Source organism: Chelonia mydas, chromosome 3, assembly GCF_015237465.2.
Source record: "Chelonia mydas isolate rCheMyd1 chromosome 3, rCheMyd1.pri.v2, whole genome shotgun sequence".
Classification (NCBI taxonomy): Eukaryota; Metazoa; Chordata; order Testudines; family Cheloniidae; genus Chelonia; species Chelonia mydas.
In genome coordinates this window covers 184,246,178-184,272,123 of record NC_057851.1, presented here as the reverse complement: position 1 = coordinate 184,272,123, position 25,946 = coordinate 184,246,178, and the positions used below count along the sequence as shown (strand labels likewise).

Sequence of the window (25,946 nt, the reverse complement as noted above, 5' to 3'; positions counted from 1 at the left end):
ATGCCAAAGCTAATCTCAGTTTATGCCATCATAAAACTCAGGTTGTGCAGTGCTGAATCAGGCCCCAGGAGCTCAAGCACAGAAATTCGGGGAGCCCTTGTGCAGAAGTGTGTGTAAGGGTCTATGTACCCATCTCTTTACCCCCTGTGTAAAGCTAGACACACTAGCAGCCCTCAGCAAGCAGTTAAGGTGATGCTCTTTACCACTTAGTACTGGCGTACACATGGTTTCCCCGTACACCGTAAATTTCCTTGCTTTTGGGTCTCAAACACAGCCTTGTGCACTTTTAATGTCATTTTATTTAATAGCATAAAACATGCTTGTATAGTGAGAAAATAAATGCAACACAAGACATTGGAAGTCTTACCTCAAATATTAGATAATTTTGAATACGACAATGCAGTACTTTAAAAGGTGCTAACTTACCAATGACTATAACAAAGTAATTTCAGGTAGAAAGACTTTCGAAGCATATGCCATGTGGTTTATATCTAAGGTTTTCAACTTTTTCCCCCAGCAATCACTCCCTTTCAACAAATTCTTATTTAGAAATAAACGTATTATTTTACAAACAAGAAATAAAGAAAGAATTCAGAGTAGTCAGCCATGGATTTTCAGGTTTATATCCATCAGATTCTCCTGATATCCGCCTGGTGATGACCCAGCCATATACCAGTACTATTCACAGAAGAAGTCAATGGCCTGAAAGACACAGTCATTAGAAAAATGAGCAGAGGCTCTTAGGCATTGTTATACCAAATAAGAACTGGGTACAAATTGAATCAAGGTGCAAAATCCATTTTGAAAAGGTAAGCAAGGAGAAGCAAATGTTAAATAAATTACCACTTTAAAATTCTACTATATAAATCATGGAACTCGTCTCAGAATACTAGAGAAGAGTTCCATATTGATTAGTTAATGCTTTATACTAAGTCTTTCTAGTTTTGTTTCTCTTTTGTTCTTTCATTTACTATGGCTAATCAATGATTGCTACACACTGAGCCACATGCAGTCCTGGTGTCACATCGTGATCTGCCATGGACTTCAGTGGAGATGTGGCCACTTTATAGTAGAACTAAATCTGGTCCTTTAAATTCCTGTAAATAAAACTTGCTTGATAAAGTACAAGTCCTACCAAGTAACTGTTCAGTGAATTTATCCATAGAAATATGTTCTGTGAATTTCCCCTGGACCACACCTGGTAAGAAAATACTTCTGAACATAAAAACAATGATGAAACACATATATAGCTTGAAGAGGATTTTTCAGATGCTTTCCTATTTGAATGGAGTCATACATTTGAACAGAACATAGCTTAATATTCAATATTAATGAAGGTAATTACCGGAAACTTGTTCAATGAAAGATGTTTTAAGGTTTTCATGAAAGTGATTTTAAAGAGACAAGCTACCAAGCAATCTGAGTCTCTGTGCCAACACACTAGCTTCTGAGAAACCAAACACCTGCTTCACAGTGTAACTGAGGGGTTTTTTTAAATTGAATATATTACAAGTCTTCAGTAAAGTTAAAAATTCCATGGGGCAGTGGAAAGCTTGAGAAACTACAGTAGTCTGATACAGTGCAACAGAAATAAAGTAGCCTGGTTGTTTCAAAATAAACATTTGAATATGTTTCTAATCACTTTAATTTAGTGTATTAACACTTTCTCCTTAGATGCGTAAGCAAGCTTTTCACACATACACACACACACGGGGTGGAGGCACATGGATTATACAAAGTGCCTTTAAAATTTGCTAAAACTTTCCTTTTCGTTGCTTTGGTTTAGTTTTTAATAAATTGAGGAGCACTTATATTTTAAAACAAAAAAATACTGGGTGGTTTTAGAAAAAAGACCTTTTGATGTTTAAAAATAGCCTGGAATGCTTTGTCTCATATTGAACTGAATTGTGAATGAGTGAATTTTCACATGTAGTTGTAGCCTCTTCCTGGTCCCACTGGAGCAGATAGCAGAGCTCAGGCTCCTGTCACATAAGGAAAGTGAAGCATGTGCTCATTATAAGAATTCTCTATAAAAGAGACATCTCTATTTGTGTAAATAATTAACGGAGACTGTGACAGTATAGGGTGCTCATGATTATGCAGCATGATTCTTCGGCTCTGTAGGACCCATAAAACTTACTATACACTGCAGATGGAATCTTGTGTGCAGTGCATGATGGGCTTAAATCTACACCATTCAAGTCAATAAGAGATTTTCAATGGACTCAAATGGGAGCAGGATCAAACCTTACATGAAGCTCTCAACAGTGCTTAAATGGTAGCAAGATCAGGGCCTAAATTATGAGTTCAGTGTGGTTCCTCGACAAAGTATGGGAACACAGGATCGGGCCCCAGGCATTGTGTGTGGCTCAGCACTATTACAGTCAACAGTGGGATGGTGTAGTGCATAGCGATGATTTGTTTTTACAGCAAATTAGCATTACACAGTTGAGTATATTAACGTAACCCCCTGGCCTTTTGCAGATTCCTTACCGTTGTAGGGATTGTCTTATTAGCTTCTTGATAAACATGCTGCTCTGAGACTAAACTGCTGGGGAAGTAGCCAACAGTTCCCATCTGGTCTTCATACTCCTCACCATACACCTTAGAGCAAGAAAAGCTATAATTAGATGCAATAAAGCAGCCCACATCCAGTTTAAACTAGTTCAAGTTTCTGTCAAAAGCAGCAATCATACTCTCTCACTGGTCTTGTGGACTTTTGGTTTTCATACTAGTTAACTAGAACAAGATTTTTTCAAAAGGAGGCATGAATATAAGCCAGAACACAGATCCACATGACTCCAATAAGTTATATTTAGGATACATTATTTGTAAGATCCAGATAAAAGTGGAGTGGCAGTTTTATTTTCCTTTAAATGAAAGGTTGGAGTTAAGATTTAATGATCCATTGTCATTAAAGTGTCTCTTCTCAGATTTAGTTTGCTGTAAAATGTTTGCACCTGATTCTTGAATAAATGGCAGCAAAAGAAGAGCATTGGATTTTATTATGATTGCTTCAGTGCATTTAGTTCCATTATATTATTATTTATATTTTAATAGGTTATGTACTCTCTCAATATGAGAGAGATTCTTATCGATGCTTGTGAAGTTTGGATTTGAGAGTTTTGTATATTTTCACTTTTTTAAAATCTCAGATGTAATCTTTAAAAAAGCCACAGGATTTATTTTCGCTGCTAAAATCTGTTTTAAAAAGTGGATGTTGACAAAGAAACATTACTAGCCAACTAGAGGTAGATTAATGCTTGTATAAAGAAGGTCATCTTACACTTCCAGCCCAGAACTCTCCAGCTTCTCTCTCTTTCACTAGTTTTGAATAAACATAAATTAACTGCCCTTTTTTAATATTAATGAACCTGCAATCTGGTGCATTGTAATCATCTTCTGCTCTGGCAAGGGAAATGGTGTCTGCAAAGAAAAAAAAAAGGAGGTGGATAAAGAGTATATGTTAGACTCTCTCTGCAGATGCAATCAGGCAATGAAGAAAGTAATCAGAGAAGAGCCTGCCAGATTTCATCTTACACAATTTTCAGTCTGTACTAAGCAAAGTAAAATAAAACCAGAGACTGTCACTTTATCAAAACATTAGCTGCAATAGTGTTCTCAGAAAAATGTTTTTAACTACACCTACCTTTGATAATGGATTTTGAAACAAAATCCTTTAAAAAGCAGCATGTGGAATATAAATTAATTTCACATGTGGTTTTGCCACATTAAAAGTATTTTTAAATGTACAAACAGACCGATTTAATAAAGCAAAACTAACAAGCAGCTCGTTCTTACATTTCAAAACCAGACACTGCTTTGTACAAACACACACATTTAGTTTTGATCATATGCTCCACTTAAGTTTAAACAAAAATACTTACAAACACACTCCTCATCAGCACAGAGCTTTTTGCTGGCAAGTTTGTCCATAAAAATTCCAGTCACGCCAGGGTATGTAACTCCAATGCATAAAAATAATATAACCAAATTGATAGATAGTGTCATTTTTTGATCGGTGTTCTTCTTTGCTAGGACTTCTCTCTCAAATGCATGTCAAGTCTGGTAATACTTATCTTTTATAGAAAAGCTAGACATCTGGACAAACATCCCTGACCAATGGGAAGGGATTAGGTTAACATTCCACTACTTTAAGAGGAACCACAGGGCCCCAGGGGACCCTCAGGTTTTATTTACCAAATACAATCCCTTTCCAAAGCCTTTTTGTACCACTGCTTCAATAAACTGCTGTATTACAGAGACATTCTGTACTTTCCTGTCGGCTTTCATTAAGTATAATATTCTTATCACCTCAGGCAAAATTTATCTGAAGATGAAAAAAATAAATCAGTCCCGGTTAAGCAGCAAATGAAATAACATCCCTTAAAGTCCATAAATCCTTGATTCTCATGAAATGTACAAAGACAATAAAGTCAGCTTTCTGGAGCAGACTGTCTCTGTGTCATGTTTCTATAGGGCCCTTAGGCACTACTGCAAATATAAATAAACCTAGTCGGTGGCACAGGTAGTCGAATCTCAGTGAAAGGCTCTGTGCATCAGCAAATTACACTTGAAATTTAGGCACTGCACATTCGTAGTGTGGACAAAGCTTTAACTTCATTGGGTGCTCCAGTTAAAAAGCAAACATTTAACAGCTTATGCCAGAACCACCCTCCATTCCATCCTAGTTTACATAACTGCAGTATCCTCACCACAGCATGGCCTTGCACCCACCGTATGTGTGAAGCCATGTCTTGCATGGGAGTGTAGAATCACATTCCTTTCTGAAAGTCTCACAGCCACTGTTGCGTACCTGGACTCTCACTGGAGAAGTTGTGCACCCAAGGCACTAAACTGCGTATGCTGTAACAGGCGGATTTGTACCCATCTCTACTCCTTCAAGACAGCATTTTAAAGGTCAGCATATGTTACATAGCAAGAAAAAGGTGATAATAAAGAGAACAGTGGCCTTCAGTCATACCACCTACTTTTATGATCCCTGCCGTTCTCACAAGTAATGGAAGGCTAGGCCAGCTCAGGACTTGCAGGGGAGATCACTGACCAAGGTACACCTGTGGCACTCTTGTGAGAGTCAGTACTGAATCAATTCCGGGGGGGGGGGGGGGCAATTATGGTGCAGATTTGCTTTGGGAGCAGATAGGTTCAGTCTATTCACTAAAGGTACCATGTTAATTTTGGTTGTTACGGGCGTAAGTCCTCAGAGTAGCTCGTGCCTGGATCAGAAACAATAGCACAGACCTGGGCTGCCCCTTCCTCTTCACCCTATCCCCCTAAAAAAATCCACACCAGACTCACTCAACCACACCTCACCCTTATCCAAAGGGTTTTAGTGGCCTAATGGGTTCAGAACTTAAAGGTCTGGGGAGAGCTGAAGGCAAATCTGACACCTGTTTGTCCAGATCTACATTGACTAGGGTCTGAATGTCCAGGAAAGTCTGCAGTACAAATTCCCAACAGTTCCAGAGCAGGTTTCATCAAGAATATAAAAATGTGTATTTTAATTGGGTTTCTTTATTCACTTGACCTAGAAAAATGCTTTAGCTTTTCTTGTACAAAATGAATGCTGTACCCCTGTATGATTCCCAATCATACTATCTAAACACCCCACAGTCTCATGTATTTACCCTCACAACATTCCAGTGAGGTACAGAAGTGCTATTATCCCCAGTTTACAGATGGGGAACTGAGGCATAAAGAGGCTAAGTGACTTGCCCAAGGGTCACAACGTCCGTAACAAATCAACTTAATGAACCTGGGCTCCCAAGTCCCAGACTGGCACTTTAACATGCAATTCAATTTAGGACCTTTCAGCGATGCTGTATAGGGGCTTTGTCTTCACTATCAGGGAGATCAACGCTACTGTGATCGATTCAGCGGGTCTAGTGTCTCCATCAGTCTTGTTCCAAAGTTATGCTATTTTTTTTTTTAAAACAGTCTCTTCTGAGACAGTAAAACATCAGTAGAAAGTAGTTAGCCCAGTAAAACAGGAGGATGCAAAATCATAGCTTGAACAAAATAAAAATAGCATTTATTTTTACAAAGTTAGGATTTCAGCACAGCAAGTTACTATCTGTCAGATGTGGAAATCCTACAGCTGTCCTACTTGAGTAACCCTTACAGTTTTACACAAATGTCTCCTTACTCTTCTTCAAAAGAACAAAAACAATTTTAGTTAGCCAAAAAGGTGGTATCATGTTATACAAAACAGTCCTTTTAAGATCATATCCATGGTTATTTCTTAGCATAAGTGATTTTCATTGCATGGGACGGAGTAATCTTGAACCCTTGGAGAGCATCACGAGCAGCTCCTGCCTGTCCCTCATTTTCAAACTCCACAAAAGCAATGTCATGTCTCCCAGGCACTAAACGTACTTCTTTGAAGCCAGGGAACCTTTAAAACAAAGGAGAAGTCAGATAAGATTACATGGATTATATCTGATGGTAAATCTCTCAAGCAACCATTAAGCCTTATCATAAGCACCCAGTACTATAACATTCAGTCACTACTAATAACACATTTAAAAGTAGTGCAGTAGTTCTCATCTATAAGGAAATGAGAAGCTACTTGACTAGTGAATGAAGTTGCAGAGAGCCTCAAACACAGTTAGGCATTCTCCACACTGCAGTTGTCATATTTGCAGCAGCATGAGGTTACATGGTCATTGCTCCATTACATGTGGGGCATTAGGGCAAAAACATCAAGCAAGCAAAGTCAGGATGTCACACTATTCCGATAGCTCCATTTGATGGTCTTTCTCCCCAGGACACAGGGATCCTAGGAGGGATGTTTTCCATCTCCTTCCCTACTTCACCTGAGGGAACGTGGTACTTCCATTCTCTTCAATCCCTATGCTGCATTGGATGAGACCAAGAATGGCTCCACTGAAATTCAAAGGTCTATATGAATTGAGCTAATTCCAAATCTTGTATGCAGTGTTGTTGTAGCTGTGTGGGTCCCAGGATATGAGACAGACAAGGTAGGTGAGGTAATATCTATTATTGGACCAATAATACTGGTGAGAGACAAGCTTTCGAGCTTACACAGAGCTCTTCAGGTCTGACCTGAAACTTGTCTCTCTCACCAATAGAAGCTGGTCCAATAAAAGATATTACCTCACCCACCTTGTGTCTCTAGTTCCTAATGGGCAGGTGTCCATATTGAAGAGCCACCACAATTTACATGGCTGTATTTTCAGCAGTAAGACCAAGGATTAAATGGGCCTGAGACTGAACTGATACTTTTAAGTATCCCTTAAAGGTCAGGGCTGAAGAAAATTTGTGTGCACGCGCATATAATGGGGAGTGAAAGGAGAAAAATGTTGTTATAAACATACGACTTACTGATTAAATAGCATAGACAGCATCATCTCATTTGTCTCTTCTGGCAAGTTATTAAGGAAGAGTATATAGTTTGGTGGATTATCAGGCACCTACAATAACAGAAGAACATAATTCAGTAAGTCATGCAAAATATAAGTAGCACTCATCTACTTTCTTTATACTTCCACTGAAAGTGCTAGAAATAAGTTAACATACTGTTAATGTTCTTCGTAAGACTGGTTTAGACTTCAGCCACTTATTGGCTAAACTGTATTTTTCCAGTTGATCCATTTTTTCTGCTATCAGTGTTAGTATGTTATTAGTATAATATCGAGAGATAGTAAGTTGGGGGACATAGGTATTTCAAAGTCATTCACTGTAAGCATGAAGAACTGCTAATTTTAAAAAGGCACCAATATCTAAAAAGATAATTGACCACGTCGGTTGTCATGTCCATAGAATTACCAGCTTTGAACGGCGTGCTGTAGTAAAGTTGAGGGAGTAACCATTCTATTTGAAGATCTGTAACAGATATGTATACTTCCTAATGTTGCTTCACAGTGGCCCACTGAATATACAGTGCTATAGACAGATTTGCTGACACTTTGCATATAGCAGTTCAGTACCTTCTCAAGCGAACAGGGAGATGTCTCAATGGCAGGGATCAGCACAGTATCTCTACTTTATTTGGCTTTAGTATTATTAGGTAATTCTCTTCAGTTGAGAAGAATAAGCCAGGTGTTACAACTAATAACTAGTTACAAAGTCATCAACTTTGAAGGGAGAAGACTGTACAGAGACCTGAACATTCAGCATTGTATCTTCATAAGAAGCATGGCCAGAAAAAGTAACATATTAAATTCCTCAACACCAGAGTGGTGACAACAACAATTCCCACAAAGACACTGGATCCAGAGCATGCTGTGCTCCCACTATTCTCAGCTGTCAGATCACCCTTAGATGAACTCAGTCTGTGTTTGTTCCCCACAAAGACACTGGGTCCAATTCTCAATCCTTGCAACTGGCACAAGAGACAGAGTACAAAAATAGCTTTCCACAATTTTTTGGCCTCTTTGAATTTTTGGCCATGTTAAAGGGCCTACTCAACTCCCAATCTAAATGAGAGCAGCCTTGAGACAGCTCAAACACATACAGCTGCCTGAGGTCATCTAGGAGTGCTCTGGCCACACCTCCTCTATTCTCTAATAGACCCTCTACATTAGGGGACTATTCAGAGGGCAACACATAGGTGTTCTGCCAGTTCTATGGCGTCCAATAAAACCCCATATAATGGGGGTATTCTCCAAAGGCTGTTTCTGCCCCCTTTATGCCACTGGAATTGTGAAATAAAGGAGCTGGAGAAAAAAAACCAAACAAAAAACAAAAAACAAAAAATCAGGCCTGAAGTTTGTAATAGCAGCTGTCTCTCCATATATGCCAGTTTGGGGGGGAGGGGGGGGCGGGTCCTGTAAGTTGCTGGAGGAAACTGATATAACAAAATTCAGAGCATGTACAAAAATCTCATTCTATGTACTACAGAAAATCCCCACCAAAGTCAAATTTAAAACAACTTGAAACTAGTCAAATGTGCTTTTTTAAATACTGGAGTTGTATTGTATAACACAAATATTAAATGGTGTTTGTTTAGTGCTTTCTCTTCCTGCTAGTTCTCAAACAGAAAAAGTAATGGCAGGAATAAATAAACTAATAAGAATTACCTGTTGATTCTGTGATGAAGTCCCTTGGACATTCAAAGAATTCTGTGTTGTTCCCTGTGAGATTCAACATAGAAAAAACATGATTTTACCAAAAATCAGCAATGAAAAAGTTTTGTATAATTTTCAATTTGAAAGCATATATTCACACCAGTTTGGTTTTCATGGAGCCTCAGAGAGCATCTTAATTCTAACCACCCCTTCAATCTTAAGGCACTGTTTCCTAAACTGTGGTCCATGGACCGTCCATGGTTTGCAAAACAGTTGCTGGTGGGAAACATGAAGCCATTGGGTTTTAAACCCCAACACCAGACTGCTGGAGAAGACATAGCCATTAGGTCAGAATGAATTCTAAAGGTGAATCAGTAGATATGGCAAATTATTGTATTCCATCTGCCTCTTGAAAAGGTGGATTCCACAGACAGGGAAAGGCATTTTTAGAAGTGTTTCTAAACATGGCTCTCTCTGTTGAAGGCAGCACTGCATGCTTTCTGACTGAGGTACAGATAAATCCACAGACTCCTCCTGCACAAATTCAAAATCAAATATTTGAGTTCTTTAAACGGACTTCAAAATGGTGGCAAAGTTAATGCAACAACAGCTCTACAAAACCTACCAAAACTCCTATATACAGGATTTAACGTTTATTCTTAATTTTGGTGTTTTCCATTATACAGGCATTAGTAAACTTCTCCAGTGCAGACCACCTCTTAATGGAGATACTGTCTTATGGGCCAACTACATTCCCATTTGCGATTGCATGGACCAGCTCCTCTCCCATTTGCTACTGCATAATGCTTAGGTGTAACTACAGCAATTATTACACACTGCACAGTAATATTGTGAAAGTATTTGTGTATTTTTACCCAACATTAAAGATTAACAAGTAATCTCTAAAAAAAGTTAATCACACTTTCTACTTTTTTTCAATTTTGTCTTCTCTCACACATCTTCTGTTTCTCTCAGCTGGAAAGTAAGACAAGCAACACCATGTGACCAGCCACTTCTCCACAGACCACTAGGAAGTGGTCTAGGGATCACTAGCAGTCCACAGACTATGTTTTGAGTACTGCTAGTACTAGCTACTACTGCTCCTTATAAACTCAGACTCTACGACCAGAAGGGATCATCTAGACATGTTCATGTAATCTGACTCTACGACCAGAAGGGATCATCTAGACATGTTCATGTAATCTGAGTTGGATCCAATTTTGGAGTAGTTGGGGAGAAATTACTTGTTATTTGCTTTCTGTATCAGACTGAGAAAAGAATTTTGATTGCTGCATTGTTGATCTGACTATGCACTGGTATGAGGGGTCCAGCTTGTCCTGCACCTTCTCAGTTCCTTCTTGCCGGCTAACTCCAACAGAGAGGCAAAAGGGTGGGTCATGGAATGGACTGAGCAACGCATCTTAAAGAAAAAAAAGTTACAGAAAGGTTAGTAACTTTTTTTTCCTCCTCTCAAGTGTTTGCTCATTTCCACTCCACATTAGGTGACTCCCAAGCGTTACCTACAGAGGTGGGCTTGGAGTTCATGGACATGCGGACTGCAACATTGCTCTACTAAACTTGGCGTCATCCCTAGCTCGGGGATGGTATAGCGGGAGGAGAAAGTATGTACCGACGACCAGGTCATTGCTCTGCAGATGTCTGGGATTGGGACCTGAGCCAAAAACACCACTCATGAAGCCTGAGTTCTCGTGAATGGGCTGTCAAGATGGCAGGAGGTAGGACACCTGCCTGCTCATAGCACATATGAATGCAGAAGTGTTGCAGGATGAAACTGTCTGGACTGAAACCATTAGGCCTTTCATCCTATCTGCTACTGCCAACAAAAGTTGTTGTTTAGCCAATGTAGTTTTATGAAACAGTTTGGTTCTCTCAATGTAGAAGGCCGTTCCTCCATATTCTTGTGCAGCTTTTGGATGAAAACAGCCAGGAAAATAGCCTGCTTACTATCAAACTGCAAGACCACCTTTGGGAGAAACGCTGGGTGGGGGCACAGTTGAACCTTGTCTTTAAAGAACACTGTATACAGGGGTTCTGACATAAGGGTCCTGATTTCGGAGATCCTCCTGGCTGAAGTAACTGCTGCCAGGAAGGTGACCTTCCAGGAAAAATACGACAGAGGGCATGATGCCAGCTGCTCAAAGGGAGGGCCCAGGAGTCTTGACAGGACCAGGTTTAGGGTGGGATACATTCGTGAATTTGAGGGTAAAGTCTCCCTAATACCTGGAAGAAGCAAATGGGCATCTCCTGTGAGAAGACCAACCTACCGTCCACGAGAGGACGGAAGACTGAGATTGCTACTAGATGCACCTTGACCGATGAAATAGCTAGGTCTGTTTCAGATGAAGCAGGTATTCTAGCACTGACTGGGAGGAGTGACCAAGTTGGTGAGAAGCCTCACTGGGAAGCCAACACCGAGAACCGATTCCACTTGGCTAGGTAAGTCACTGTAGTATACTGTTTCCAACTACCTAGCAAGACTTGGCGGACTTGTTCTGAACAGGCCAACACTGCCGGATTCAACCATTGATCATCTATGCAGTCAGGTGGAGGGCCTTGAGGTTCAAGTGGAGCCAACAGCTGAAATCTTGCAAGATCAGGTCTGGGAGGGGCAGGAGCAGCAATAGGGCTGCTACTGACAGATCCAGTCGTGTGCCAAACCAGTGTTGGTGCGGCCATGCAGAGCCTAATAACAATAACCCTTGCTTTATCTCGCTTGACTTTCAGAAGGACCTTGTGTACCAGAGGAATGGGGGGGGAGAAGGGGAGAAAATGCATAGAACAGAAGCTTTGTCCACAGGAGTAGGAAGGCATCTGAGAGAGCACCTGGGCTGTGACCACACAGAGAGCAAAACTGCTGACATTTCCTGTTCTGCTTGGTTGCGAACAGGTCTACCTGGGGAAACCCCCCCAGCTGGAAGATGGATCTGGTTACGTCAGGGTAAGGAGACCAATCATGGTGAGAAGAGAAAGAGCTGCTGAGATGATCTCCCAGAGTGTTCCAGGCTCCTGGAAGGCAGGAAGCTTCAAGGTGGTAGGAGTGTTTCATGTAGAAGTCCCATAGACAAATGGCCTCTTGACACAGGGTGGCCCAACGCACTCTTCTCTGCTGATGTAAAACGTGGCTGCCATGTTGTCTATGAGCACTCATAATTCTGCCTGTGATCTAGGGTAAAAAAAAACCACCAGGCATGCTAGGCGGGCCACTCTGACATTTATATGCAAGGAGAGTTCCTCCTGGGATCACAGGCCCTAAGTCCTGAGGTGCCTGAATAAGCCCCCCAACCTACATTGGACATGTCCAAGATTAGGGATACTGCTGACTGGAGAGTGACAAAGGGAATGCCCACACCGCCTGATCAGGGATCCCTCCACCAGTCGAAGGAGGCAAGGACTGGGGCAGGAACTGTAAGCACAGAGTCCAGACAAGTACACAGAGGTCAACCAAACTTGGAGGGGCATGACATGAAGTCTTGCGTGCTGTACCACGTAAATGAACATGGCATGTGACCTAAAAGTTTGAGGCAAAAACGGGCTGTCATGACAGGGTTGGCCTTGACCTTCCATATCAGAGCCAACATTGTCCGGAAGCTAGCCTCTGGCCTAGGCAGAATTGAGCACTGCACCAAACAACTCTATCCTCTGGACAGGGATGAGGAGTTGACTTTTGCTTATTTATCAAAAGGCCCAGAGCTTGGAAAGTTGGTTGAACCAGACTGATGCTGGCTTTGATCTGGGTCTCAGACCAGCCCTTGATCAGCCAGTCGTCGAGGTAAGGGTAGACTTGAACACCTTGACCTCTGAGGAAGGCTGCCATCACCACCATGCATCTTCTAAAAACCCAAGGGGCTGCCAACAGGCCAAAGGGAAGGACAGTGAATTGGTAGTGAGTCTGGTTTACAATGAATCTGAGGAACCTTCTGTGGCCCTGGAAAATGAACATGTGGAAATAAGTGTTTTTCAAATCGAGGGCAACGTACCAGTGCCCTGGATCCAGGGAGGGAATAACGGAGGCCAGGGAAACCATGCGGAACCTCAACTTCTTGCGGTAACTGTTGAGGCGAAGGGATTAGGAAATAACAGGAGTAAAACCCTTTCCCTCTCAAATTCTGAGGCACTCCTCTACAGCCCCTACCCACAGGAGGGCTTGCACCTCCTGGACTAGAAGTTGCTTGTGAGAAGTGTCCCTGAAGAGGGATGGGTACGGTGGAAGAAAACTTCCTCCATCCTACTCAGCACCAAACAGTCCAAGATGAGGGACCAGGCTGGACTGAAATAGGAGAGTGTCTGAAAACAAAGGTGGTGTGAGGTGGGGAACAGGATCCACTATGGGAACAGCTATAATGCACTCGGGAACCCCTTCAAAAGTTCTGCTTGGGGCCTCAGATATCTGTGCAATGAAGCAGAGGTGAAAGGGGGCACTTGCCTATGCTTATAACCCCTGCTGTTTCTTAAATGGGTCTTGGTGAGGCAGCCTCAGTTGCTGAGGTCTGAAATGTGTCACTGAAGGTGTGGTGAGTAGAGGCCCAGGAATCTGAGGGTAGCCCTGGAATCTTTCAGGCCATGGAGTTTTGCATTTGTTTGGAGAAGAGGGAAGTTCCCTCAAATAGAAGGTCCTGAATGGAACGCTGAACCTCCGGTGGTAGCCCCCAAAGATTGGAGCCAAGAGCATCTTCTCATGACCACCACTGATGCCATTGTTTTGGCTGCCATGTCAGCTGCATCTAGGGCAGCCTGGAGGGAGGCCCTGGCTTTAGTCTTCCCTTCCTCCACCAGAGTGGGGAACTCGTGCCTTCCTTGAATTCTGACTTACAATCCTAGATGTTCTAGTCATACCTGCCAAGCAAGGCCTGCTGGTTGGAGATGTGGAGCTGTAACCCACCAGTAGAATACATCTTTCTACCAAGTGGGTCCAGCTTCTTTGAGTCCTCTGGCCTTCCTCTTCTTCTGCACCGCCTATGCAGGCCTAAGTCCTGAGCATTGGTATTGGGCTAGGCACCAGAGTGTGCAGCAAAGGGACCCTTCTCTCAGACACCACCGAGTACAAACAGCTGAAAGGCAATCCCAGTACCTGGGGGAAACCCATGGATTCTATTGGACCCGCATACACCCCGACCTCTGAGCCAGATGGCTACAGGGGGCACGGACACTGAGATCCAACAGGATGTAGGTCAAATACTGGTAATGGTTCCTTGGTTGGGTGCATGACTGACTATGAGTCAGCTTAGGGAGACCATATGAGGGTGGTACCCCTTGCTTCCACAGCCAGCGCCAAGGGTCCGGGGATCAGTGCCAGAGAGGGGAAGTCTTCACCAACACACAGCAGGGTTGGTTTCCCTCTAGGCAGTGCCGGAGGACCCGCTGCCAGGTAAGAGCCTAGGGCAACATGCTCCTTTCTGCAAGATGATCTTGCCAGTGTTGGAACTTGCCCCGCTGGGGTTGGCGGTGCCATGGGAGTCATCGGGTCCCTAGCCGCTGGAAAGACCTTCGGGGTGGACACCACCACAATCATGCTGGTGCCACGACGTTCCCCCGCCCTGGGTTTTGGTGGATTGCACTGCATCGGACTCAACAGAACCTGCTAGTAGGGTGGAGTCGATGGTGCCACTTGCAGAGCAGGGACAGAGGAGTGGTCCAATGTAGGTCACACTCCACCTTTGTGCTTCCTCAGCTCCAAGGAGCATCCCCTCATGGACTGCTGTTTCTTGTGCTTCCTCAGCACCAGTGAAGGGGAATGGTGCTGAGAAACAGGCTGTCAGAAGAGCACTCCACACCGATGCAGAGGTACTCGGTGCCGAGTCCAACTGGCTCCACTCCTACCCCGGTGTAAGTGTGACTTCCATCAGGACAGACCTTAGCCTGGCCTCCCTGTCCCTTTTTGTATGAGGCTTGACCTGGCAGCAGACATGGCAATGCTCTCGCACATGAGCCTCCCACAGACACTTCAGACATCTGAAGTGCAGGTCAGTCACCGGCATGTGCTTGCCACAGGAGGCACAGGGTTTAAAGCCCAGAGACAGGGGCATGCCCAGTCCCAGGGGAAGAGGATGCCCCTGTAAACAGCTGTGGGGCCTAACTTTATATACCACTACTAAAAGAAATAAACTGAAGGTAACTAAACTTGCGAAGAAAGGAGGGTATAACAGCACCACTAGACGAACGCTTTGCCGAGGCAAGAGGAGATGTTCAAGCAACTGTCACGGGTGGTAAAAAGGAACTGAGAGGATGTGGGGCTGGCTAGGCCCCTTATACCAACACATGAGTGTGCGGCTCCAGAGGGTGCTAGAGCTGGCCTGACGGATACCATCGAGGGGAAAATCTGCAGTGACTGGACGCACACCTAACATGGAATGGACATGAGCAAGCACTCAAAGAAGAACTGCTGTGTTAGAGAGGACTCTCTAGAATTTGCGTTGGCACAAAATGTCTAGGCTGCTCACCAAAAACAAGACAATGAAAATTATGAATGGTTACCCTTAAATTGTTTAAAAGTGAGACTGATCAGTTTTCTAGTTTTAATATTTTTGTAAAAATATTTGCAATTTAAGATTCTCTCTAGGGTTTATAGTGCATAACCAGTGGACATTCACCAAAACAGAGGGAGTTGATACTTTCCAAAAAGGGAAGTTGATTAAAGTTTTCACAGTTTGAATACCTTAACATTTTGTTTGGATGGAAAGAACAAAACACACAACAACAGCTAATATTCTTTGCTGAAGAAAGAATGACAGACAATGATAATTGAGACTTCATCCACTATGTGGATGGGCAGAATGAACAGACTTCAAAAGTTTGTCATTTTAGTAACTAAACTGAACCTGATTCTTAACAGACAATCTGGGGGCCTTTGCACTCAAGATTCCTTGCAATTCAGATGCAACTTTGTCTAATGATAAACATGAGTCCATTAAACTTTTACATTGAAACAAGTTTGGCACATTTTACAGGAAGCATATTAGTCTCTTACATACATTCCTCCAAAATACAATCCTCCTTGTTAAAACTATAGGTAAATATCATATTAAAGGAATTTGTTCCATGCAGAAAAACCCTTCAGACTTGTTCTAGAAGTCTGGAATCTTGTTTTGGTTTACACGGTCCACTTACCTGACCAAGCTTTTTATTTGCTGCATTAGCTGACTGCTCCAGGGATTTAGCCTTTTTCTTTTCTTTCCTCTTTTCCTTATCAGCAAATGTACCGCGCATTTTGGAAATCATATCAGAATCTGTTTTTGCATACTGAATACGCTGTTTAAACAACAAAGCAGAACATTTTATGCTTCACTATGCTGAACAGCTTGCACTAGCCTCATTAAGGCCCCAAATATCTAGCAGAACACTGGAATTCCAACAAGAATTTCTTACATTAAAAACTTTAATTAGACACTACCCACAGAATATGCTGAATTCACCAATTAATTCTGAGCACTTACTACAAAAGCGCCTTTTGTTTAAAACATGCAAAAGATAGAAGAGGTTGATGGAGGACGGTTAAATGACTCAGCTGAGGAGGATCTGTTTTTAAATCAACACTTAGAGTATCCAAAAAGGTTTATAAAGTAGTCACAGCGGAACTTTAAGGGAACAAAAAAGAATGAGAAAGAATTAAATATTGGAATAGTGTGTAATATAGGACAATTCTCTTTTATATGAAAGCTACTATGCTGCAATCAGTTCAAATTCATATCCTCAGGCATGGATTAGAGCAGTGGTTCTCAACCTATTTACCATTGTGGGCCACATCCAATACTACCTATATGGCCCTGAGGATGTCACATGGACCGCAGCTGTGTGATGACTGGGCTGCAAGCACCAGCTGCAGGTTGAGAACCACTGGATTAGAGCAACTGGAAGGAGAAGGTCACTATGACATTACTTTCTTTAATGCCAGTAATAAAAGGAGAGGAAGCTCTTGAGGCAGGAAGCTAGCAGTAGAGGCAGTAAAAGGGAGGCAAAGCCACCACTGAGGATGCAAGACATTGAAAAGGTGCAAAAGAAAGGGGGCCTCAGTTGCATTTTAGCAGAGAGATGGTCCATGTGATAACTTCCTCTCTTCTATGCAGTCGTGTAGACCAGTTCCCAACCCATTCCCAATTACTGAACATCCCTATGGCAATTAAAGCAAGTACTTGGAAAAGTAATTATACAAAATACTAGGGATGTCAATTAACTGCAGTTAACTCACACGATTAACTCAAAAAAATTAATTGTGATTTAAAACATTAATCGCAGTTTTAATCTCACTGTTAAACAGAATACCAATTTTTAAACTCCAGCTCACGAGAGCCAGAAGCAGAGTCGACGGGGGAGCAGCAGCAGTCGACTCACCGCCGTCCTCGCGGCCAGGTAAGTCGACCTAAAATACGCCGACTTCAGCTACACGAATAAAGTTGTGTATCTTAGGTCGACCCCCGCACCAGCGTAGACCAGGGCTAAGACAAACAAGTTTGTTTACATTTAGAGGAGATAATGATGCCCAATTCTTATTTACAATGTCATCTGAAAGTGAGCACAGGCATTCAAACGACACTCTTGTAGCCAGAGTTGCAAGGTATTTACATGCCAGATATGCTCAACATCCATATGCCCCTTTGTGCTTCAACCACCGTTCCACAGGACATGCTTCCATGCTGAGAATACTCATTAAAAAATGTGTTAATTAAATTTGTGACTGAACTCCTTGGGGGATAATTGTAGGTCTCCTGCTCCGTGGTTTTGCACGCATTTGACATATATTTCATGTTATAGGTGGTCTTGGACGATGACCCAGCACATGTTATTCCATTTAAGAACACTCTGTGTTTTGTCAAATCTGCAGTGAGAGAAGGTACCAATGAGATTTCTAAATACAGCAATAGCACTCGACACAAGGTTTAAGAATCTGAAGTGCCTTCCAAAATCTGAGAGGGATGAGGTGCGGAAAATACAGTCTGAAGTCTTAAAAGAGCAACACACTGATGCAGAAATACAGAACTCAAACCACCAAACTATCAGCAGCATGGAAGCATTTCTCAACAGATGAATTTTTGAAGTGTTCAGCTGAACAAGGTGGATGAAGTACCTCTTTTAGTTTGGAAAATTCAGAGATGTTGTGTCTAGCATCTGTCTGCTAGACTACAAAAATTTCATAAATATCTGGCTATTCCCACACCATGCACAGATGAATTCTACTGGTTCTCTCCCCCGTATGGACAACAAGGTGGATGCAGACAGGGTGGCAAGCTATTCCAAAAAATTAAAATACTAAATTAAAAGGATTTCTCTGTACAGAGAGAGTTTTCTTGTTTGGGTGTTCCTCCACACTGCAAAAAAGGGTGGAAGATGCATGCCAATCAAGATTTCTAGGCTCACCAACATAGGAAAAAAAAAGGGCTCACTGTCTTTCTCTCTCTCTCACACACCCGCACCCACCCACCATTAAAGTCAATAGGACTACTCATGTGCATAGTTACATGATATGTAAATACTTGTAGTATAAGGCAATTATTCAGAATCTAGCATCATCATGTTATGCAAATTGTTCTGAACTTTATTTTGTAATCCTGAAGAGGGTAACATTTTCAGTAACAGCAATAATTATTATAAAGTAGAAATATGACATAACACTGAACAATTAAGAATGCTTAACTTCAACGTAAGTGAATGCAGCCAAAGTTATGGCATCACTACACAAACTTGGACTTATACAAGACAAAAAAAAAAAAAAAAAAGGCAAACTGGAGGCATGCAATTTTACTCCAACACAGAAAAATTGATTGAAAGCCTTCATTTAGAAAACATACAAAATTTAGACTTCTAATTTAAAAAAGTAAGGCAGTATGATGTTGGAGTAAAGCAGTTTTATCTGAAAGCTAAGCACACTGCCCCTCAAATATGCAGGAATATATATGTTCACATGGAGAAAAAGAGGACATCAATGAAAAATAAATAGCAGACACACCCTAAATAGAAAAACAAAAATCTGATTCCCAGTTGCAAAATAGTGTACTGTTCTAGTCCATTAAAAAGAACATAAATAAATAAAAGACTTACCATTGGTTTGCCGTAAAATGGAAAACCTTGTAACTGTCTCAAAGCATTGGTGGATGATCCAAGTTCTTTAAATATGACAAAGGCCTGTCCTCTCATTTTCATTGTCTTTAAAGCCACAATATCTACTACATGACCAAACTGTGAGAATAGTGCATACAAGGATCTCTTCAGTTCTGTTGAGAATATAGAAAAGCCATTACTGCATATAGGTTGGAAACGTCAGTGTGCTTTTATAAGTTTCAGAGCGGTAGCCGTGTTAGTCTGGATCAGTAAAAACAACAAGGAGTCCTTGTGGCACCTTAGAGACTAACAAGTTTATTTGGGCATAAGCTTTTGTGGGATGTAACCCACTTCATCAGATGCATGGAGTGGAAAATACAGTAAGCAGGAATAAATATACAGCACATGAAAAGACGGGAGTTGCCTTACCAAGTGGGGAGTCAGTGCCAACGAGGCCAATTCAATTAGGGTGGATGTGACCCATTCCCAGCAGTTGACAAGAAGGTGCGAGTATTAGAGGGAAAATTATCTTTTGTAGTGACCCAGCCACTCCCAGTCTTTATTCAGGCCTAATTTGATGGTGTCAAGTTTGCAAATTAATTCCAGTTCTGCAGTTTCTCATTGAAGTCTGTTTTTGAAGGTTTTTTTTGGTTGAAGAATGGCCACTTTTAAGTCTGTTATTGAGTGTCCAGGGCGCCTGAAGTGCTGTCCTACAGGTTTTTGAATGTTACAGATTCTTGATGTCCGATTTGTGTCCATTTATTCTTTTGCGTAGAGACTGTCTGGTTTGGCCAAGGTACATGGCCGAGGGGGATGGCTGGCACAAAGCTTATGATCAGAAGCAAGCTCCCCACAAACAGGACACATCAACTCAAAGCGGTACCAGACCCTGCCAGAACAGATACAAAACCTTCAGACGTACCGCCACTGCTAGAGTGATCAACACTCCCCACAACACACCTTTCAAGATCCATACGTCCTACATGTATGTATCACAACACGTGGTGTACCTTCTCTAGTGCACGAATTGCCTCAATAGTGACTATGTGGGTAAAGCTAGACAGTCGCTAGGCTCTTGAATGAGCTCACAGAGGAAAAAGATAAAAGACAGAAACACCACGTCACCTGTGGGTGAACACTTTGTGAAAACTCTGTCCTCATCCTCAAAAGAAACCTGCACGCTTTCAAAAGACAAGCCTAGGAGTTTAAATTCACAACTTTGCTAGACACTAAAAATCATGGACTGAATAGAGAGAGACTGGATTTATGGCTAATTCCAACAATCTATAATCCATTAACAACTCCCGTACCTGCCTCCCCTTCTCTTCCTTTTCCCCCTGACTGGAGAGATGCTAAAGAACTACCGCATATACTGGATCATAAGCCAGTTCGTTTATAAGCCCACCTCCCCTGCCCCCCAAGATGGATAAGTAAAAATGGGTATTTTTTCAGACCCATTCATAAGATGAAATGGAAATTTTTTCGGACCCATTCATAAGATGACCCTATAAGTCAGGGGTTGGCAAACTTTGGCTCCCAAGCCAACAGGATAAGCCGCTGGCGGGCTGAGATGGTTTGTTTACCTCTAACATCTGCAGGCACAGAGGTAAACCTAAGTAAACAAAGTGTCCCGGCGTGCCAGCTGCTTACCCTGACAGGCCGGGACAGCAACTGGTGGGGAAATTTGGGGGGGGGCGGGGGGGGGGGGTGTGGAAGCTGGGGGTCAGGGGAGTAACCCCTGTGACCACCCCCCACATGACCCCACTCCTAGCACTGGGACTCCCACACTCTCCCCACCCCATCCCTTCCCACCTTAGCTGAGGCGGGCCAGAGGAGGATGTCTCTGGCCTGTCTGGAGCTGCTCCGGCAGGCTGGGCAGCGCAGCCGCGGCCTGCTCTGGCGGTCCAGACCGGGCGGCACGGCCACAGCGTGCTCTGGCGGGTGGGGCCAAGTGGCACAGCTGCAGCCTGCCAGCCCCAGAGCTGCAGGTGCTTCGGAGGCTGGGGGGAGAGCAGTGTGGCCAGAAGGGGAGAGACTCTGGCCCCGCCTCTTCCCTTTTGGCTCTGCTGGCTGTGCTGTCTCTCCTTACCCCCTCCGTTGCGGGGAGGGGCCGTGTCCCACCTCTCCCACTCTATATCCATTCATAAGCCGACCCCCTTCTCTGATGCCTCACTTTTTTACTAAAAAAAATTCGGCTTATGAACAAGTATATATGGTACTTCATGTTGAACAGTCTCTTGATACGCATTAACTGTTTACACTAAACAATCTGTTCCACCTTGTATTTAGAGGTGCCACTCTGAAGGCTTGTCTTCACTTAAGTGCTGTAGCATTGTACATGAAGATTCTACTACACTGACATAAGAGCTTCTCCCATCAGCATAGTTAATCCACCTCCCTGAGAGGCAATAGCTATGTCAACGCGAGAAGCTCTTGATTTTTCACACCCTTGAACAATACAGTTATACCGATATAGGTCTGTAGTAAGGACCTGGTCTTACTTCAGGTCTGGGAAACGTACAAGAAATGTACAGGGCTTGAAAGCTTCTCTCTCTCTCACCAACAGCTCCAGTAAAACATATTACTCACTCTCCTTGCCTCTCTAATATATCTGGGGACCAACACAGCTACACCATCACAGAATACAAATGAAGGATTGTAAGAAAATTTCAGAAAACTAAAAGGAGGAGAAACACAGCAGGGACACAGAACCTTATCTGGAGGAACATGTCAAAGGTGTTTGCTTTACTATATTTTGGGGCAGAAAAGACACCCACGCATCCTTCACTGAGGAAGAAAAAAAGACAGTACTCTCGCTCTATGAAAAAGGGGTCTCAAGTAGGCTTGGCGAAAAATGCTAGAGAGAATCCTGGGTGAGATCAGCTTTAGATGACAGTAATTTGTTAGATTAATTTCTAGAAAGCGTGTCATGATTTTGTTTCATAAGTAACCATTTGTTTCCAATATTCTTATTACTTAAATTTGTTCTTTGATAATAAACTTATTCTTGTTTTCACTAGAAGTATATCTAAGGCAGGGATTCTCAAACTGAGGGTCATGAGGGGGGTCACGAGGTTATTACGTGGGGGTTTGCGAGCTGTCAGCCTCTACCCCCCCCAACCCTGCTACATCTCCAGCATTTATACTAGTGTTAAATATTTTAAAGTGTTTAATTTATGGGGGGGGGGGGGGGGAGGGTGTCACACTCAGAGGCTTGCTGTGTGAAAGGGGTCACCAGTACAAAGTTTGAGAACCACTGATCTAAGGGCTGTGATGTTAAGCAAAGTGATGGTCTTCTGTTGAATTTTACAAGTTGGGGTGTACTGTTCCCTGGGGAATAGTAGGCTTAATAATTTTGTGAGTGTTAAACGAGTAAGAGGCTAGAGTGGGGTAGTCAATTATTTTTTGTCAAGGTCCAAATTTCTTGGTCAAGATATAGTCAAGGTCCAGACTCCAGAAATTTTTTATTTAACAAACCCAACAATAATAAGTAAACAAAAAGATTTTGGGGGTTGTTCAAAAGCATCTGGTGGTCTGGATTTGGCCCACAGTCCTATTGAATACCCCGGGCTAGATACTGCAGGGAACACTCCAAGGACGTGGGGCTTGGTGTGTGCCTATAGCTACATGTACAGAGACAGTGAGGCCTTTGTGTGGGGAGGGGGGTTGGCAGAGGCACTGGAAGTTAGTACTTGGGCTGCCAGAGGCAGTTGGTTTCAGGGAGCTGAGCCACAACAGGCCCAAACAAGACTGCTTCACACTAAGGGCAGGTAGTGGTTAGGTGCCTCACATCCCTGGGCACTCTTGTGCGAGAATGCCGCATGCTCAGGTCTGAGACACTCAGATTTATTAATTCAAACCTTTATTTGAACCATCAAAAGCATGCCTTTTGATTACAATTACTATTAAAGAAAAAAAAACAGACACATACAGAAAAAGGAAAGGGCCAGATACCTTCTGGGGCACTGGCAATCAGAATGGATTTCTCCTATGAAGCTCTGTCTATTGCTTACACTATCCAACATCTTATTATGCATATCCAAATTACATATTAATTAGTTCTCTTCCAACCATCAAAGTGTTATATGACTATCACGTATATATCTTATGCAACTCATACAATATGCATGTGTAAACTGGCATAACTTCTGCTGTCCTTGCTACTTTCTTGTTATTTCTCTTTTCTAATTGGTTAATTACTACTTCTCAAACACTGATGATCAGGGATCCTAGTTTTCCAGTGATAAAAACAATTCTCTGATTTAAAATATATAATCTGTTTTTCCACAATTAAAATGAAACACTGGACTTTAGTTTTGCTAGCCACAATATAGTACCTATAGATAGATCAGTTGAACACAGTGTTTTATTGATATATTTGCAATTTTTAAGCTGACAGCCAGAGCCCTACCTATTGTCTGATCTAATTGGTACTGGGGCAAGATCAGATAATCAGGATTCCACTAAATATGTTTATTTTTGTAAAAATGTAAAAATTCTCTGTAAAAAACAAACACACACAAATTATGTGGTTTTCCATGGCAAGCAGATTTCTAAGATCTCTGCTGATCCTGCATGCTTGACCAGACCACTTTTACCCTTTACTTGATATTAAGGAAGGTGTTTCTCTAACGGCTTTTGGCAGCACATTGTGTGTCCCCATTGTCCTGTTTCCTCTAGTTTTCCCCACTTGGCTTTCCTGACATACATCAATATGTTCAACATCCCACTGGGAGATTTAAGAATCATGGAGACTTGGAACCAATGTACCTTACTACCTAGTGGACTATGTTTGTTTCTGAGCGGTTTTTTTTAAGTTTACTCTCTGATCCTCGCATTACTATGGGGCAACCTTTGGGACTCAATTTTCACAGACATTTACAGCACCACTTTACAGCGGTATTAAATTTGAATGTATACTGGTAACCAGTTACAATGGTTGCTATCAACTCTAAAATACTTTTAGTTTCATTTACATTTTTATACCAATACACATCTCCATATGGAGGATCCCAAAACACATCACCTGGCTGCCAGGTTCCATTAGATAGAAACCCAGATAGTATCCAATTACCATTGTTATTTCACCGGGTTTGGCTACACAATAATTCCACATTCCCTGCTGGGATGTAGACAGTGTCCATATGAAAAAAGAATTACCACCACTTTGGGAAAATCACATCCAGAACACCACCAGAGACTGATCCAATAACCCACTACTCACAAGTTGTATCAATGAAGTCAGTAAAATTACTTGCATTATAAAGGACTATTCATGTGAATATGGGTTTGCAAGACTGGAGCCTTGAGTCTCAATCTGAAGATAAACGTAAGATTCAGTGGGACTACCCACACAACTAAGTTACTCACATTCACAAGAGTTTGTAGAATTGGACCCTAAGATGATAAAAAGAAGAAAGCCAGAAAGTTTCAAAAACCAAACTAAACCACTCAAATGTGCATTAAGACTTGGTAACTTCAGAATGAAGTTACCAATTTTAACTCCTTCCCCATTGGCAGTAGTTAAGCATAGAGATCTTAATTTAGATTTCCTGACTGCTTTCCTTGTAATTATTTATTTGTATTACAGTAGTGCCTAGAGATCAAAACAGATTGGGATTCCATTGGGCTAGGCATAGCACAAACATGTTGACATTACAAGATTGCTAGTGACATTTTATGTCAAGATTATATTTCCAGAAAATAGAATAGCATATTTTTACTGAGATAGTTTTCCCAACACACTGATGAAAAAAATTAACTTTAAATTATTCATACCATCTTTTTTAATGCTGTCATTTATATTATTGATATAAATGGTATGGTTTGGTCGGATATCCATCTTCTAACTTGCTTATACAACAGCCTAGAAAAAGAAAAATGTGTTAAAACAAGTACAATGTGTTAAAAATACTTACATTTATGAAGATGAATTCATAATAATAATTGAGTTTTTGTTTGTTTAGGTCAAACAGGTGTTGCCAGCATCAGGCTATATAAAACAGGATCAGAACTGCCTCACTCAACAGTGAACAGGAGGCACTTTGAAAAAGGAGGCACTTTCTATCACACAGGTTATAAAACTATATATTTTTGACGTCCTAACAAAGATCCATCACCTCTGAAGGTAGGGAAAAATACAGCCAACTATAGGGGCCCAAGTCACTGAGAAAGCACCAAGCAGCGTGCGAGGAAGAGTCATATCACGATCATCCCCACACAGCTCTTTCACTGCCCTTTTCATCGATAACCCTCTGAAGTGTTTATAGGATACCTATCGCCTTCGTATATACACACCGATGCCCCCCCCCCACATGCACGCATGCACCCCCCACTGCACCACACAGCCAGCCCCTCCAACCGCAGCCCCCCTCAGGCAGCCAGCCCCGCCCCGCAAACGCGGCCTCCTTCACGCACCCAGCCCGCCCACGCGTCCAGCCCTGCCCGCCCCATCCCCCAGCCTCTCCCCTCCCGCACGCGCCCGGCCGCCTTCGCCCCAGCTGCCCCACGGCCCGTACTGGGGGAATTCAGAGCTCGCGGCCATTTCGGGCCAATCCCAACCGGGGCTAGGTGATCCCGCCCGCCCAGGCAGGCTCAGCGCTCCGGTCCCGGATACCTCCCCGGGGACAGGCACCTGGGGGCCCGCGCCGCATCTCCCAGTAGCGGAGCAGACGGGGAACAAACTCTTCCCTCACCCGGCTCCACTCACCGCCCGCGCGCCGCCCCGCCGTTCCCAGCACAGCACACCGCGCCCTGGCGCGTGACCTCACGTAAACAGGCAGAAGAGTCGATGTCACGCACAATCGATATATCGCGCACCCAATCATCGATGCGCTCTTCTCCCGG

At 42.6% G+C, this 25,946-nt stretch overlaps 2 protein-coding genes across 7 annotated transcripts; both read right to left on the bottom strand.

Annotated features, from left to right (window-relative positions):
* Positions 1-279: 279 nt before the first annotated feature.
* On the bottom strand, positions 280-5,883 carry OTOR (otoraplin). Its single transcript, XM_043543914.1, has 4 exons — positions 3,888-5,883; positions 3,287-3,426; positions 2,494-2,604; positions 280-702 (listed from the first exon to the last, which is right to left on the bottom strand). The coding sequence occupies exons 1-4, from the start codon at positions 4,009-4,011 to the stop codon at positions 679-681; spliced, it is 399 nt and encodes a 132-aa protein (XP_043399849.1). The 5' UTR covers positions 4,012-5,883; the 3' UTR covers positions 280-678.
* A 143-nt stretch (positions 5,884-6,026) lies between these two features.
* SNRPB2 (small nuclear ribonucleoprotein polypeptide B2) lies at positions 6,027-25,946 on the bottom strand. 6 transcript variants are annotated; one of them, XM_037896009.2, is made up of 7 exons: positions 25,796-25,946; positions 24,879-24,966; positions 19,101-19,273; positions 16,176-16,316; positions 9,063-9,116; positions 7,366-7,454; positions 6,027-6,415 (listed from the first exon to the last, which is right to left on the bottom strand). In XM_037896009.2, exons 2-7 carry the CDS (start codon positions 24,940-24,942, stop codon positions 6,256-6,258), a joined length of 681 nt encoding a protein of 226 aa, XP_037751937.1. In that variant the 5' UTR covers positions 24,943-24,966; positions 25,796-25,946; the 3' UTR covers positions 6,027-6,255. The 6 variants fall into 6 exon arrangements, with proteins under 6 accessions (XP_037751937.1, XP_037751936.1, XP_037751935.1 ...); XM_037896008.2 differs by having other exon boundaries at positions 25,662-25,803; XM_037896007.2 differs by lacking the exon at positions 25,796-25,946 and adding an exon at positions 25,619-25,789.